Source organism: Chiloscyllium plagiosum, chromosome 2 (genome assembly GCF_004010195.1).
Source record: "Chiloscyllium plagiosum isolate BGI_BamShark_2017 chromosome 2, ASM401019v2, whole genome shotgun sequence".
Lineage (NCBI taxonomy): Eukaryota > Metazoa > Chordata > Chondrichthyes > Orectolobiformes > Hemiscylliidae > Chiloscyllium > Chiloscyllium plagiosum.
The window spans coordinates 30,471,791-30,490,046 of NC_057711.1; the positions used below are offsets into that span (position 1 = coordinate 30,471,791).

Sequence of the window (18,256 nt, forward strand, 5' to 3'; positions counted from 1 at the left end):
CCCACATTCCCTCATCACGTGTTAGTTGTCGTGCCGCTACATGACTTCTGCTTCCAGAAGCTGCACGGCTAGAGAATTGCATGCTCTTACGGTTTTGCCAGCTTGCCGTATTGCATTTCGGTTTAATATGGATGGATACCATTAGTTTACATTTCCAATGTAAAATGCAATGAAGAAATATACTAGGGACCTCGTGCAAAGCCAGTATTTTACAGTACACTTGCAAACATAAGAGGTTATTCAGCTGAGTAATGCAAGCTGACCAGGGACCCAGAAAATAAATTGCAACAACAGTAACTTCCCATGCTTCACACTTGAAAGCAGCCAGTAACATTCTGAATGTTCCACAGGCACAGATCCAGTGGCCTCCTGACAGCATAACCAGCAACAGAGTGACATCATAAACTAGAAGGTGAATGAATCACGATGACTGATGAACATGGATGATCTAAAAGAAACTGAAAACATACAATTTTGACATGGAAAACGAATGTAAAAATTAAGATACAGAGAGTAAAAATTTGGAACCACACAACAATAAGTTCAAGGATAGCTTTCACTTGAACAGCATGCTTCAGATGAAGGAAGTTGACGAGCTGAAGCTACTTTGAAAGTTCAATAGTCTTTTTTTTTTAAAACTACCAGCAAAAGGGGAAGTCTGTAGTAAAACATGATTTCAGAAACAGAATTTGCTGGAAAATCTCAGCTGGTCTGACAGCATCTGTGGAACGAAATCAGTTAACGTTTCAGGTCCAGTCACCCTTCAGAACTGACAGCTAGAAAATGAGGGGGGAGTAAATGATAAAGAACTTAAACAAGAAATTAGAAAGGCTAAAAGGGGTTACGAAAAATTATTAGCAAACAGGATTAAGGAGAATCCCCAAGGTTTTTTAATACATATATAAAAAGCAAGAGGATAGCCAGTGAAAAGGTTGGCCCACCCAAGGACAAAGGAGAGAATCTATGCATGGAGCCAAAATAGGTGGATGAGGTCCTAAATGAATACTTTGTGTCAGTCTGCACGGAAGAGTAGGAATTGGTGAAGCATGGTCTCAGGATAGGGAGTGTTGAATTTATAAGCCAAGTTACTATTAGTTGTCTTAAAGTGTATGAAGATAGGCAAGTCCCTGGGTCCTGATGAGATCTATCCTAGAATATTGAGGGAGACAAGGGAACAAATTGATGGAGTATTGACAGACATCTTTGTATCCTCTTTGGCCACAGGTGAGGTCCCAGAGGAATGGAGAATAGCCAATGTTGTCCCCATTGTTTAAGAAGGGGAACAGGGATAATCCTGGAAATTACAGGCCTGTGAACCTCACATTGGTGGTAGGGAAATTATTGGAGAAGATTCTCAGGGACAAGATCTATATGCATTCAGAAGCTAATGGACTTAGTGATAAGTGGTATGGTTTTGTGCAGGGGAGGTCATACCTCACTAACTTGTTCAAGTTTTCTGAGGAGGTGATGAAGATGATTGATTAGGGAAAAGTGGGTGCTGTTGTCTACATGGACTTCAACAAAGTCTTTGACAAGATCCCTGATGGTAGACTGGTACATAGGTGAAGTCACATGGGCTGACAAGATGGATAGAGAACTGGCTTAGTCATCAGAGACAGTAGTGGTGGAAGAATGCCTTTCAGAATGGAGGGATGTGACTAGTGGTGTTCCACAGGGATCACTGCTTTTTGTGATCTACATATATGATTTTGAGGAAAACATAGCTGGTCTGATTGGTACGTTTGTGGACAAAATAAAGATTGGTAGAGTTGCAGATAGTGAGGAGGACTGTCAGAGGATATAGCAGGATGTAAGTCAGTTGGAGGCATGGGTCGAAAAATGGCAGATGGAGTTTAATCTGGACAAATGAGAGGTGATGCATTTTGAAAGGTCAAGTACAGGTGGAAGTTCTACAATGAATTGCAGAACCCTCATGAGTATCGATATGCAGAGGAATCTGGGTGTGCAGGCCCACAGATCACTTAAAGTGGCATCGCAGGTAGACAAGGTAGTGAAAACGCCCTATGGCAATGCTTGCCTTCATTGGAAGGGGCATTAAATAGAAGGGCAGACAAGTCATGCTGCAGCTTTATAGAACTTTAATTAGGCCAACCCTTGTAAAATTGCATACAGTTCTGGTCACCACACTACCAAAAGGATGTGGATGCTTTGGAGAGAGTGTTGCCTGATATGGGGGATTTTAGGTATGAAGAAAGGTTGACCAGACTGGGTTTGTTTTCACTGGAATGCAGGAGAAGGTGATGTAATAGAAGTTTAAAAGATTGTGAATGGCATGGAATAGGGGGAACGTATGAGGCTTTTTCCCAGGATAGAGGGGTCAATTACTAGGGGACACAGGCTCAAGGTGTGGGTGTGGGGAAATTTGAGAGAGATTTGAGGGGCACATTTTTTACACTAAGGGCAGTGAGTGCCTGGAATAAGCTGCTAGAGGTGATGGTGGAAGCAGATACAATAGCAGCATTCAAGAAACACTTGGACAAATACATGAATAGGAAGGGAATATAGAGATATGGATCCTGTAATTGAAGATTGGTTTAGTATGGAAGGACATAATGTGTTGGTGCAGGTTTGGAGGACCGAAGGACCTGTTCCTATGTTGTATGGTTCTTTGACAGGTGGAGATAGATCTCAAACAGACAGACAGAAAAACAGTTGGACAGATAAAGCAGTTTGTGGGAAAAAATAACTGTTAATGGGGACAATTAGTGGTTGACAACAGGTAATGTGTGGTAGCAGCCATGTAATTACAAAGCCTGGAGTGTGGGGGCGAGGGAAAGCACAGGAAAAGGTGCTGAAGCCCTAAAATTGTTGAATTCAACACTAAATCCAGAAGACTGCAGAGTTCCCAAGTGGAAAATGATATGCTGTTCTTCCAGCTTGCGCAGAGCTTCCCTGGAGCATTACAGTAAGCCTGAGACAGAGACGTTGGCCAGAGAACACAGTGGTGTGTTGAAGTGGCAAGCAACTGGAAACTCACGGTCTATTTTTCAGACAGAATGTAGGTGTTCTATGAAGTGGCCAGAGTTTGTGATTTGTTTCTCCAATGTACGAGAGACCATATTGTGAGCAGCAAATAAAGAAGAGAAACCTGATACACCATTTCAGCTTTGCTATCTTCTGGCTAAACACAAGAAATATTTCACGATAAAGTAATTAAAGAAGCAAAGACAAGGTCATCTGACTCTGTATTGATGGACCTTAAGAACAAATAAAAATAATAGCGTTCCAGAGCGTGTCACTTCGACAGTAACAAGATGAGTGGAATCTTTGATTGAAGACACCATTCAGCAACAACAGAAGGATTGTGAATGCTTCTCACTGCAGTTTGATAAATTCGTTCACGTGACTGACACAAATCTTTTAAATTTACATGGTATGAAAATTAACTGCTTAATCCAAATTTTCTTCAGGGTAGATTCTAGGTTGCACTTAAATTTCAAAGGTTGAAATATGTTAAAAAGGTTGGAGACCACTGACCTACAAGATACACTGCAACAACTCATCAAGACTCCTTCCACAGTACCTTCTAAACCCATGATCTCTACCACCTAGAACTACAGGGATAGCAAGCACATAGAAATACCATGACCTGAAAATTCCTCTCCGTGGCACACCACCCTACCTTGCTTCCAAACAGCCATGTATAGCAGCAGTTCATACTTGTGCCTGACCATTACCATCTTAAGGACAATTAGTGATGTGTAATAAATGCTGCTCCAGGCAATAGTGCAACATATTGTGAAAGATCAAATAAAACCCTCATTCTGAATTTTGACCTCATGTTCTGGATGGTCCAACAAGGGGAAATGTTTTCTTAGCATCTATCCTGCCATGCTCAATAATTTTAGACTACATTATAACTCTTATTCTTCTGTCAATCTGGCATCATAGGACAATCCCCTTAATCCAGAAACAATGGATTATGTTGGCTAAATTCCAATCCCTGCAAACTCTTCCAGAAGCCAAGGACTTCTGGAAAATAAAAACAAATGTAACCATCTTTGAAGGTCTCTCAAGACCATAGGATGCAGTTCTTTAGTTGCAATGAGTTTACCATCACTTTGTCCCATTAGCTTCTCCAGAATGTTTACTTTATGAACATGTTTTCTTCAAGTGCCTTATTTGTGAACACATTCCCCATTTTTTCTTTTCTCTACTGTGAAGACAGATAGAAAGTAATTGTTTAATGTGACTGTCATCTCCTTACTCCTCACTATAATTTCACCTGCCCCAGTGCTAATCATTTGCTATTTCCATATAGAAATGTACTTAAAGTTTTTATGCCTCTTGCTAGTCTCTTATTTTCTCATACTATATTAATTTCTTGGTCTTTTTGCAAATACTAAAATCCTCCTCACTTTTAGTCTCTAATAATATTATGACCAAGATATTCGAATGATCAAATAGTCATTGGAGCAACAGAAAGTAGAGTTTCACATTGAAACCAAACAGAATCCCCAAAGCATGCCAATTCTATGGGAACTGCCCAGGAAATTTAATTTTAAAATAGGCTCTTCCTGTGCTTGGAGCCCTCCAAAAGAAGAGTAAGTTAAAAGGCAGAAATTTGAGGGTTATGACTCACTCAGCTTTTATAGGCATGCAGTAAAAGACAGAGGATTAGAAATCTACACCTGGGCAATTATTAACTTGAATTCCCAACTCATGGTAGACTCTGGACACCAGCATTTCCTCTCTTTACTCAACACCACTACAGCTCAACCTCATGTTGGACTGAAGCCCATCCCAACCCCACCAACTAAGAACCTTTGGTGAATTTCTGCAGTGCATCCTTCATATGGTACACACTTCTGCTCTGGGCACTGGTGGTGGAGGGAGTTAATGTTTGGTGCTAATCAAGTAGGTTGCTTTGCTCTGGATGGTATCACGCTTCCTGTATGTTGTTGGAGTCATGCTCAGGTAAGTGGAAGTCTTTGCTGTATCACATCCCTGACTTGTGCTTTGTAGGTTGTGGATGGTTTTAGGGAATCAGGTGGCAAGTTACTCCCTGCATGATTCCTTGGCTCTGACCTGCCATTGTAGCCACGGTACTTACAATGGTTGTCCATAGAATAGAACATTACAGTGCAATACAGGCCCTCAACGTTGCGCCGACCTGTGAAACCAAACTGAAGCCCATCTCACCTACACTATTCCATTATCATCTATATACTTATCCAAAGACCATTTAAATGTCCTTAAAGTTAGTGAATCTACTACTGTTGCAGGCAGAGCATTCCATGCCCTTACTACTGAGTAAAAAAACTACCTCTGACAGCTCTCTTATATCTAGCACCCCTCAACTTAAAGCTATGTCTCCTTGTGCTAGCCATCACCATCTGAGGGAAAACAACTCTCACTGTCCACTCTATCTAATCCTCTGATCATCTTGTACATCTCTATTAAGTCACCTCTAATCTTCTTCCCTCGAACGAAAACAGTCTCAAGTCCCTCAGCCTTTCCTCATAAGCACTTCCGTCCATGCCAGGCAACATCCTAGTAAATCTCCTCTGCACCCTTGCCAATGCTTCCATGCCCTTCCTATAATGCAGCGACCAGAACTGTAAGCAATGCTCCAAGTGCGGCCGCACCATACTTTTGTACTGCTGCAGCATGACCTCATGGCTCTGAAGCTCAATCCCTCTACCAATAAAGGCTAACACACCATACGCCTTCTTAACAACCTTATCAACCTGGGTGGCAACTTTCAGGGATCTATGCACATGGACACAGATCTCTCTGCTCATTTACATTACCAAGAATCTTACCATAAAATCATGAAGAGTATTAACAGGGTGAATGGTCAAGGTCTTTTTCCTTGGGTTGGGGAGTCCAAAACTAGAGGGCATAGGTTTGTAGTGAGGGGGGAAAAGATTTGTAAAGGACCTGAGAGATAACTTTATTTTCCACAGAAGCGTATGGAATGAGCTGTCAGGCGAAGTGGTGGAGGTGGGTACAATTAGAACACTTAAAAGGCATTCTGGATGGGTATATGAATAGGAAAAGTTTAAAGGAATATGTGCCAAATACTGGCAAATGGGGCAAGGTCATTTGGGATGTCTGGTCAGTGTGGATGAGTTGGACCGAATGTCTGTTTCCATGCTGTATAACTCTGATTCCATAACTTGTGGGAGAGGAGCTCCACAAATATCCATAGGCAGTGATGGAAGAGCTCAGCACATCAGTGCAAAAAGATAAGGCTGAAGCAGGACATATACACTTAATGGTAAGGTCCTAGGAAGTGGCCGAAGGGCCTGTTTCCACACTAAGTAATCTAATCTAATCTAATCTAAGTGTTGCTGTACAAAGAGATTTAGAGTGCAGGTTCATAGCTCCTTGAAAGTGGAGTAGATAGGATAGTGAAGGCGGTGTTTGGTATGCTTTCCTTTATTGGTGAGAGTATTGAGTACAGGAGTTGGGAGGTCATGTTGCGGTTGTACAGGTCATTGGTTAGGCCACTGTTGAAATATTGCTTGCAATTCTGGTCTCCTTCCTATCTGAAAGATGTTGTGAAACTTGAAAGGGTTCAGAAAAGATTTACAAGGATGTTGCCAGGGTTGGAGGATTTGAGCTATAGGGAGAGGCTGAACAGGCTGGGACTGTTTTTCCTGGAGCGTCGGAGGCTGAGGGGTGACCTTATGGAGATTTACAAAATTATGTGGGGCATGGATAAGGTAAATAGACAAAGTCTTTTCCCTGGGGTCAGGGATTCCAGAATTAGAGGGCATAGATTTAGGGTGAGAGGGGATAGATATAAAAGAGACCTAAGGGACTACGTTTTCACGCAGAGGGTGGTACGTGTATAGAATGAGCTGCCAGAGGAAGTGGTGGAGGCTGGTACAACTGCAACATTTAAGAGGCATTTTGTTGGGTATATGAATAGGAAGGGTTTGGAGGGTTTTGAGCCAGGTGCTGGCAGATGGAACTAGATTGGGTTGGGATATCTGGTTGGCATGGACGGGTTGGACCAAAAGGTCTGTTTCCATGCTCCTCAGCCTCCAATTTGTCTAATTGTCCACCACTATTCGTGATCGGACGAAGCAGGACTGCAGTTTTGTTGACTGTTGAATCATTTAGCCCTACCCATCACTTGCTGCTTATGCTGTTTTGCACAAAAGTAGTTACAGCTTCATCAGGCTGACCCCTTACTTTTAAGTATCCCTGGTGTTGCTCCTGGCATGCACACCTGTAGCATTCTTCATCGAACTAGGGTTGTTTCGCCGGCTTGGCCATGCAGATTGCACTGGAGTACAATTCCGCTGCTGCTGATGCCCAGTCTCGAGTTGCTAGATCTATTCCAAGTCAACATAACACAAGGTGGGTCATCTTGACGTGAAGATGGGATGCAGTCTTCACAAAATAGTGCAATCGTCACTTCTATTAATATTTCATAGACAGATGCATCAGTGGTAGACAAAAATTGGTGAGAAGGTCAAGAATGTTTTTCCATTTGTTGGCTCCTTCGTCACCTGCCACAGACCCAGTCCAATAGGTACATATTCTAGATCTTGACCAGCTCTGTCAGTAGTGGTGCTGCCGAGCCACTCTTCACAGACAATTAGTTCCCACATGCAGAGTACATTCCACATCCTTATCACCCTTAGTGCTTCCTCAAGTGGCTTTCAACATGGAATAGGGAGAGATTACCTAAGCAATTAATTTCTACCAGTACTAATACTGCATGAAATTTGTTATGAATGTTAACTTTGCACAGATATGGTGCCTTCAGCTGTGACGTTTCCTCACTTCCCCAACATCGCTTTAGATCATTACCTTTGTTACTCTTGCTGTCACAAAGATTAACACAGAAATGTAATGAAGAAAGAGGACACCATCGCAAAACAAAAGCAGACAAAGATAACACCAAAAAAAAAGCTTTTACTTCATTGTTAAGTCTCAACAAAGAAAGGGATATGAGGAGAGCAAAAAGGAGAAGGTAATTCAATAGGGTGAATAGTGTGGGGATGACAAAAGACTTGTGGAATGGAGGGCCTGTGGATATGGGTATACAATGGGAGAAAGTTACAGGACTACAGCACGCTATAACGATAGAACGGAATGAGACCATGAAAGATGAACATTTTGACTTGAAAGTGTCGGCAGCCAATGCGATTCAGGAGGGTGGGGTTTACAAAAGATGAAGGATGGGAGGCTGGCTATTGAGAGTTTTGGGATATTGCGTCGGAAGATGACAAAGGCATAAGTGAGATTCTTGTTAGCTAGATGGGTTAAGTTAAGTATTCACAAAGTCTTCCTTGGAGAGGAAAAGACTCAGATTTTAAGTATATCTATTTTCCAATTACTTCCAAATATGCCATCAACATCCATTCTACATTATTAAAAAATCTACTTACTCAAATTCTGTAGCATAGTAACGCAGAAACCCCACAAGCAGGTCTCCCAGGTTTGAGCTATTTAATGAGAGGTATGGAGTAATGTTACTTCCTCTTCGGTGCACAAACTGCAGCTGCATAGTGGGCTCAAAGCACTCCTAAAAATATTCAAATTGATTCTTGAAATGAGTGATATATTTTTAAATCATTGAATACAACATTCATATAAAGAAAACAAAGTACAAGCATGTGAAAATGGAAATTTGGTGATGTTAATACTAAAACATGAAAGTGGTAATACTGCTTAGATGCATCCTATCAGATATCTTCTACAGGTTTCTTTGCAAAATCCCAAGTTACCCCTCATTTTTTTGATACAAGAAGTAACAAAAGGTAATGGACTAAAGTACTCCCAATGCAACGAAAGGAAACCTAAATTAACAGATAACATCAGACTTAATTTTCCTCTTTGCATTTCCAATGCAAGTGTAATCAGCATAAATTAGCTGTGTTATATCAATCAAGCTGTGGGTTCAATTCAGAAACCTAGAATTCGGTAAGCATCTTCCATGGCACTGCTTACAGACAGTCTGGGTTTGGAACATGACTGTGACGCTTAATTGTTAAGAACAGCCAGTCCCTTCTACCCTATTAATTGGGTATTCACTATGAGGGAATAGTCTTAATAGAGACTCCGAGGTTAGGTAGAAGCAATTACCAGTACATTGGCAGGAATAAGGATTAGCTAAGTCCTAGAATGAAGATATCCCTTCTTCAAAGGGAATATATGAACATCAACACAACAGCTCCTAATTACTGATTACTAATTACTGTGCCAATAAAAAGATGCTTGCATTAGTCAATGACACTGAGCAACACTGGATCCATTAGCCATACATTTTTCAATCCATTTTTACTCCTGTTGCTTTGGTATTGCAATTTTTTTGTTGACCCAATATAACTTGGGCCATTTCAGGATAGTCCGTTCATACTGATGAACAAATAAACTTGTAATGCATTTGTTTTCCTAAAAAATTCATTGATAATGAGATTTCAAAATTCTCAAAGGAAAATATATGATGATCCTGCAAATGAGCAAAACTTTGGTCAATATCTCGGATTCAAATAAAAAGCCATCAGTTTTTGCAACAAATGATGTTCCAGAAATGAGCAATTTGCACGGAACAAAACTGGATAGAAATTACAACTAAATCTTTGACTGGATATTGAACTATACTTTTTGCATTAAAAACAGTATTCAAAACATTTTACTGTTAATATCATTTTAGTCATAGAACTAAGAATGTTACTTACCGGGTGCTCTTTCTGAAGAGATGGAATGACGGGTTCAGGTAGAACTTAAAAAGAAACAAGAAAAGTGACATGAGAATGCAAGAACCTGAGAAAGAAAAAGGATGTAGGAACAAGCTATTCAGCCTTTTAGGCCTGCTTTGCCATTTAGACCATGGCTGATATGACTGCGATCTTAACTTCACTTTTCTGCCTTTTTCCCATAACCCTCGTTTCTGATGAAGGGCTTATGCCCAAAACGTCAACTCTCCTGTGCCTTGGATGCTACCTGACCCGTTATGCTTTTCCAGCACCACACTTTTCAATTCTGACTCTCCTGTATCTGCAGTCCTCACTCTCAGTTGTCAATCCACATCCATGACAATGCAGTTGTTCTTTAACTGGACTCTGGGTAATGAGGGAGGGTTAATTAATACTAGTCTAACGTGCGCTAGCCGCATCTCATGAATGAACCTTTTTTTTTATAAAAAGGCACAGGTTACCAGATTTGGATAAAATCAACATGGAGAATGCAACCCACAGTTGTTAGCTTTTTTAAAAGGGCCCCCACCCTCTAATTATTGCTCACTATCAATAATCCAATAACATTCTATTTATTGCAAGTCAGTTCCATTACTTCTTAAATTGCCTTTTTTAAAAACGAATTTTGGGCACAGAATCTTTGTAAATGTATCCCAGTGAGAACTGTTAGCAAAAACTTAACATATAATCTTTTAAGAAAAATTAATACATACAAAAAAATTCCAAATATTTATATTTGAAAGAATTCAGGACAGATATTCTAACCAAAATTAAATGACTGATTCAACAACACTTTCAAATATTTCATTTGTCCAATGGAAAAAAACAGCTGTAGTTATTCATAATGCTGCATTGCAGATATACTGGATTTACTCAAGGATAATATCTTGTTATTTTGAGGTATCAATCAGAAACACAGCATTATAATATTTGACATTAATCAATCACAATAAAAGCTTAGGACCTTCATCATAATCTTCCATCTACATCTTTTGGGAGGAACAGAATCCTCATAGAATAAAAGGTTGCCCCATTAATTCTTGTTGCAGATGGCATGACCGGAAATTCTGCTAACTGCATATTCACACTAAACAAACAGGAGTGCCTCTCTTAAATGTTACGAACTCCAAAAGCTAGTGTGATTTCAAATAAACCTTTGGTGACTATAACTTGGTGTCATGTGACTTCTGACTTTGTCCACCCGAGTCCAACACTGACACCTCCGCATCAGTATATCCATGATGCAAACTTCAAATAAATATTTCAATTAAGTCATTAAAATGTCATACAGGCCAGGCATTATATGCTTTTAATGAAACATACTGCCAACACTTTCACCATTCAAAATAAAGATAAACAAAGCATTCCGACTGTTACGGAATAGGAGAGATGGTCAAAGGGTCCCTACTTTTTCCATCTTTCAACCATACAGGTGTGTTTTAATATCAAAGTGCTGTGATCGTTGAGAACAGACAATGACAGGTTTTCTCAAGTTATTTTGGTCAGGCATGGAAGCTAGCTCCATGTTCTTGTGTGGCCACATATACATCGTCAGGAAAGAAAATTCCTCTTTGTTTTATAAACAGAGGTCTGAATTTTCACTCAATCCAGGATTACAGACCTAGGTGTGCTCATATCAAAGCCCTCTATAACTGTGGAGAAACCTGCTTGATCATCTACTCCAACTGCCTTGCGATTGTTGTGATCCCAGTTGATGTTACCACTGGACAAGTTAGATCCAGAATAAAATCCAACCTGATAGATCAAATTTTGTCTTTTTTAAAATTTAAAATGGCCATTTTTCATAAATATAACTACACAAAACTGCAGGTTTAATTTGAGCATCAGAACAGAAGCATATTACAAAAGAAAAACAAAAATAAAATGAGACGTCAAGCTATCCAAATATAACTCAATTTGAAAGATTTCAAAATAAAGGAGAAAACCAAAATCCCACTCAACACCATATCATATTTCATCAATAATCCAAATAATTCCTTCCCTGTCAAATCTGTAAAATCATGGTTCCAGAAAGACTGACCCAGTTCTTTTTTAAACTCACTTTACAAATATTAACCAAAACTCATATGCCACTAATTTGAAATGCAATCTTTTACAAACAATTACATACAAAGATCTCACATCTTTCATCATGCAACAAGGGCTCTTGCACCTCTTGCACTTGCAGGCCAACCTGGGTGTCCTTGTATCAGTATGTCAAAATCCTTACGAGCATCAAAACATTTACAAGATTCACAAACTTTAAAAAAGAAATCAGCTTTTCTACTCTTACCAAAACAAATAACTCCATACATCCCTATATTACACCCTATCTGCCACCTTGTTGCCACTTAACCACAGTTACTTTGAAATCTCTGTCCTCCTGGATTCCTTCGTATCATCAGCAAACTTGGGTACAAGTGCTCTGACACTTTGCCCAGCTCATGAAAATTAATTGTAAATAGCACAGCCTCTAGTATGGATACTTGCAGCTTAGGATCGATTACAGAGCATACAAAATAGGAGATGTAGACCATTCAGCCCCTCACGCTTGCTCTGCCATTCAGCAAGACCATGCTTGATCCATTTGTTTCAAATTCCAATTTCCGTTTACCTGCAGTAAATCTGGATTCCTCTGCTTAACAAGAATCGACGCACCCGTATCATTAAAATATTTAATTACCCTATTTCCACTGCATTCCAAACCTACTGATAGAGGAAAAAATGTCACCATTCCTGCCTTGAAAGCGCAACTCTCAATTTTAAATTAGTGCCCCTTGTCTGGGTTGCCCTACAAAAAGAAAATATCCTTTCCACATCCAAGGTCTTACAATCTTCAATTAAGTTACCCCTTACTGTTCTTAACACTAGTGGAAACAAGCCTAGCCTATCAAACATATCCTCATGGGACAACCAACTCATTCTAGGTATCAACTTGTAAACCTCTTGAGTCACCTTCAATACATTTACATCCTTTCTTCAACAAGGAGTCCAAAATTCCACACAGTAGTGGTCTCACCAAAGTTTTGTATAATTGAGGCATAAACATCCCTACTGTTATGTGCAATTCCTTTCAAAATAAAGTACAGCATTCCATTAGACATCTTAATTACATACTATATTGCTCACAAACCTCTTTTGAGCTCACGAACCAGAACACCTAAGTCTATCTGCACCTCTGAATTCTGAAAACTTCCTTCAATTGCTGTCAAAGTGAACATTTTCCCAGAACGTATTCCATATACAGGTAGAAAACCCTTTATCCGAAATTCCAAAATCTGAAAAGCTCCAAAATCCAAAGTTTTTTTTGTGAAGTTTTATCTCATTAACAAGGTTGTTTGGCGTGAAAACAGTTAACCGAACTCCACACCCACTCATTGCTTGTCACTCAAATGCAATGTGGCGGTGGGGGGGGAAAAAAAAAAAAAAAAAAAAAAGAGTTTGGTGCATCACCTAGCACTGGCAGGCCTCAATTCTGTTTTAGGGCTTGTTTCTTATGCTGAGTTTGGTGTTTGGTAAGATTTTTAAAAATTTTTACTGTACAGTCACTTATTCCAAAATTCAAAAAGTTCAGAATTCTGAAAACCAGCTGGTCACAAGCATTTTGGATAAAGGATTGTGTACCTGTATTATTCTTTTGCCTGCTCTCATAACATATTAATACCTCTCTGCAACTTTCTTATTCTTTCCTCACAATGTACTTTCCTATTTATCTTGGTATGGTCTATGAATTTAGATAACATACCTTCACTTGCTCCTCATTGCAGAAAGGGGAGCCCTCAGAACAGACCCTTGCAGGGCTTTACTCATTATATCCTGCCAATCAAGCAAAGACTCACTTATGCATTTTGTATTCTGCCAGCTGACCAATCTTCTATCCATGTTAATATGCTACTCCATTTACCATATCTTTTATTCTTCACAACAAATGTGGCACCTTATCAAATGCCTTCTGAAAATCTAACAATGTCTATAGGCTCCATTTTGTCCATAACACGTTATTCCTTCAAAGTTCTCCAATAACTTGGATAAACGTAATTTACCTTTGATAAAATCATGTTGTGTTTCCAATTACCGTGAATTTTTCTGAAGTGTGCACCTTTAACTTCTTCAACAACCAATTCTAATACTTTACCAGATATCACACATCAAGCTAGCTGGCCTATAGTTTGTTGTTTTATGCCTCCCTCCTTTCTTGAAAGCAGAGGTTATATTTGCTACGTTCCAGTCTAATAGAATCTTTCCTGGATCCAGGGACTTCTGGAAAATTAACACAGAAGCACCAATACCCGATAGCAACTTCTTTTAGGTTCCAAAGATGAAATCCATCTGGATCTGTCAGTTTGCAATTTCCTAAAATTCTTCGCAGCACTTTCCTTGTAATTGTAATTTGCCAATTTCCATATTCCCTTCTGCCTCCTGAGTTGTGATTGTTGTTGTTCAATTCTGTCTCCCTATTGTAGGAAAAATGTTGCAAGATTTGAAAGATTTCAGAGAAGATTTACAAGCATACTGCCAGGATTAGAGGGTTTGAGCTACAGGGAGAAACTGAATGGGCTGGCGCTATTTTCCCTGGAGTGGAGGAGGATGAGGGGTCACCTTACAGAAGGTCCCTCATTCAAAGTTACCAGCAATTCCCATTTCATGCCTCTGAGCTCCCCAAACTGGGTCTGGGTTAAGTTGGGAGTTCCACTACATAAATTTAAGTAACAAATATAAACAAACAATCAGGGAGAATTTTGTAAAGTCTAGCTGTGGATAAAAAAAATCAAGCATAAGTTTTCCTGTCAAGGCTTATAAGTCACCAGAGGCTTTCTCAATGTCATTGAAGCAGACAGTTACAAACATATACATATATAGTTTTAGGGAGGGGCTGTAAAAAATTAGAAAATTATGTAAATATCACGTAGACTTACTTTGTAGGTAGTGTAACACCATCAGAACCAAAGAGTAACTACTCAATGTGCCACGGCTAGCATCATTGATTCCATGGTAACGGGCCCACTTTTTCACAACCAGCACAAGAGGACGGACACGACTCTCAACTGCATAAAAGAAACAATAACTACTTCAGGAGTGCTTATGAGGAGAGCAATTGAATATTTAAACAGTCAATAACAAGCCAACTCTAACTGGTTTTAGTTTCCAATTTTCCACAAAATATAATTTGCATTCCTATGTAGGATTCAGAAAACTAAGAATTGGTGGATGAGAAAGTGTGTCTCACTTATATTACTACTCTGGTAGTCACATGACACAGGAACTGAATTTGTTAACGAATCGCAGCAAACAATGTTTATCAGTTAGTCTACAAAGTCAAACAATATTTAATAAAAACACCAGAGGTGAAAATCTAATGCAAGTTATCTTTTTACTCAAGCAGTCTACACTTACTTGGCGTCATGTCTTAAAATACTCTTACTGTATCACAAAATACTTTTCTCAAGAGAAATCTATATGGGTACTTAAATTAATAAACCTATTGGGTCAAATGGTCTGCTTCTATGCTGTACATACTTAATTTCCTGAGATGTATAGCTTCAAAATGTTTCAATTTCAATTAATTATCCAATGCATCACCAATTAAAATGATTACAGATGGGCTAACTTACAACTGAAACAGTTGAAATCCATGAATATAAAATCAGAATATTCTGAATATTATATATATATATATATATCACATTAAGTTATCCACTTTTGTGACTAAGCCAGTGAAACAGAAAACAAGTAGACCTAGAGTTTTAAATTAATTCAAAATCACTCAAGAATAAAATATACGCACAGAGGTAAAAGCCTATGGCTGCACTGATGCTTTGTGCATCTCACAGAAAGTGCATCAACAGCAAGGCATGTCATTTAAAATATAATTTTAGTGATATGGTTGCTGTTCATTTTGAATGGAATTTCACATACAGGTCAAAAATATGACAGAGCGCGCTGAAAAATCTATGTATTAAATGGTTACATACTTCATAATTCAAAAGTAGACAAAATATACTGATGTAGAATGGAAAAATGAAATATCAATAACTGCAGTTATCTGGCACAAAAAAAATCGTTCAAGGGAACAACACTGACCTCCAGTGGAGGATACTAATAAGTAATTGCAAATATTGGAACAGTTCTAGCCCCTGAAAAAAATAGACAGCATTGCTCAAAACTACAATTCCAAGAGGTATACTTGTGCAGAATCCATGCCAAATCATTTTAACAGGTCCACACAATAAAACAAAGTTTTTCAACAGAATTTAAGCCAAAGTAAAGAGGAATAGAAGTATTTGCAAACGTTTTGCACATTTCAGGTGATTTCAAGAGGCTAGAAGTTTGTTACTGTACTATTTTATCAGAAATCAGTGAAAATTTTCACTTCCCAAAGAACCTGGGTTCAGAGATACTTTGAACACAAAGTATTATTGATTCAAAAATACGCCCTTATCCTTGGTGTTTCTAATTATGCACAAATTTAAGTTTGAAACAAAAGGGCTAACTCCCCTAAGGACGCAACCAAATCATTGAACAAAACCTGAGAAATTATTGGATCATTTAAAAGAATAGCATTGACATAGCGCCTCATAATATTCTGAGTGTGTTTAAAAATTCTTCTGAACAGCAAACACATTTATTTTGTGGCTAAGCACAGAGGCCAAATAATGCACATCAGAATTCTACCAACAGTAACATTGAGAATAATTTGTAGATTCAGAGGTGAAGTGTTTTTAAGCAGCCTGACAAACCACCCACAATTACCGACCATGCAAAGACATTCTCCCATCATTCCCAGATTTTAACAACGCCTCCGACAAGAACTCCTTCAATATAGGTCAGGCTGGGGACAGGAAAGAATCTTAGTACTTCAGGTGGCTTTTTGTTACAAGTTAACATTTTTTAGTCATTCTTTCGAGACATTAGTTAACTAATCAAAGAAAGTTAGAGCACAGGAAGCCAACCAACCCATTGAGCCTGGCTCTCTGTCCAGAGCAGCAAATTTCCTAATGACACACCCTACCCCTCTTCCCAAAACTCTACATTTTGCAACTTTGCAGATAATAATCCAATCCCTCTGAAAATGGTCAGGATCACTAAAGCAGACTGAGTGGTGCGTGTGGCAGGTCAGGATCACTGTGGGCATATTCGCAGGAGTGTGCAGTGTGTCAGAATCAATATTAAGCGGACTTGGAAGGAGGTTAGGATCAAAGAAGTGAGAGTGATGCTGAGAAGGTTAGGATCACTGAAGTGAAGGTGGGGAATAAACGACTGCAACATGAAGTCATGAGTTAATTGAATATTTTTACAAAATGTTTTTATGCTTCTGAGAAGGAAATACATATCAAAACTTGACATTAAGGCTTATGTATTCAATTTATTTCAGCTACCTATGTCTAAATGAAAGCAGAAAAAGATAAATGAGTAGCTGGTGAGTTCTGTTTTATGTAGTTCACTTTGTCATCTGATAGCAAAAGGCCTCGAAGGGCAACTCCAGCCTCATTTGTTCCTTTATCCTGGATAACTACAAATGCTCGGAATATCATCAGCTGTAGCAACATGAGTTCTGGATTTTTGTGCTTGAACAGAGTTTAGAGTGCGCTGGATAGTATGCCTATAGATAATAGGTTGCCCTGCAGCTTAAATCAATGCAGGAAGAGAGACAGGTTTTGTCCAGGAGACACCAAGTGCATCTCACTCTCCAATGAATGTAAAGTCCTGCATACTAATGAAACTGATGGTTCATCACTTCAGCGGAGTGCAGCCAGAGCCATGCTCATAGTGTCATATTAGGAAGAAAGTTGTGAAAGTTCACAGTTATGAGGTTTTGAAGTGCTGGAGAGTGAATAGATGGATACCAATGAATTTTGTTTTATCTTGGAGAAAAGCTAGTTCACACGGAGGAGAAAGTGAATTCCAAAGAGCTGTGGCTCTTTGGCCTGGTCCCAGATGCTGCAGTTCAAGATGTTCAAGTTCTGGATATTCAAAGTTTTCTGAACATTAGTGGTTCTCTATGAGTTTGCTAATAAAGGATGCATAATTGCAGTCAAAATTTAGGGAGCTAGATACAAAGTTAGCAGACAGGGATGCAAAAGTAAATTTCTGAATTACTTCTGGTGCCACACACACAAATTTAGAAAGAGGAAGATAAAGCAGATCAATGTATATCTGGAGAGTTGGCACAAGAGGAAAGGTATGAGATTCCAGGAATCACTTGAGATCAGTTCTGGAGGAGATGTGACCTATGCAGTTTGGAGGGGGTGCATAGGTCCAGGCTGATTTACTCATGTTATTTGGTAGGATTTAGAACAACATAGATAAAAACAATGACTGCAGATGCTGGAAACCAGAGTCTAGATTAGAGTGGTGCTGGAAAAGCACAGCAGTTCAGGCAGCATCCGAGGAGCAGTAAAATCGACATTTCGGGAAAAAGCCCTTAATCAGGAATACAGGCAGAGAGCCTGAAGGGTGGAGAGATAAGTGAGAGGAGGGTGAGTGTAGGGAGAAAGTAGCATAGAGTACTATAGGTGAGTGGGGGAGGGGATGGAGGTGATATGTCAGGGGGGAGGGTGGAGTGGATAGGTGAG

At 39.3% G+C, this 18,256-nt stretch overlaps 1 protein-coding gene across 3 annotated transcripts in view; it reads right to left on the reverse strand.

Moving 5' to 3' along the window:
- Positions 1–18,256, reverse strand: part of tent2 (terminal nucleotidyltransferase 2) — a 94,328-nt gene that overhangs the window by 25,987 nt on the left and 50,085 nt on the right. For all 3 annotated transcript variants that reach the window (XR_006314104.1, XM_043706818.1, XM_043706827.1), the window contains exons 10-12: positions 14,600–14,728; positions 9,666–9,709; positions 8,373–8,509 (exon numbers count right to left, since the gene is read on the reverse strand). Coding sequence is in view for 2 of the 3 variants with exons in the window: in XM_043706818.1 (XP_043562753.1) it covers positions 8,373–8,509; positions 9,666–9,709; positions 14,600–14,728 (310 nt within the window). In the remaining variant the exon portion in view is untranslated. The remainder of the gene's footprint in view (positions 1–8,372; positions 8,510–9,665; positions 9,710–14,599; positions 14,729–18,256) is intronic.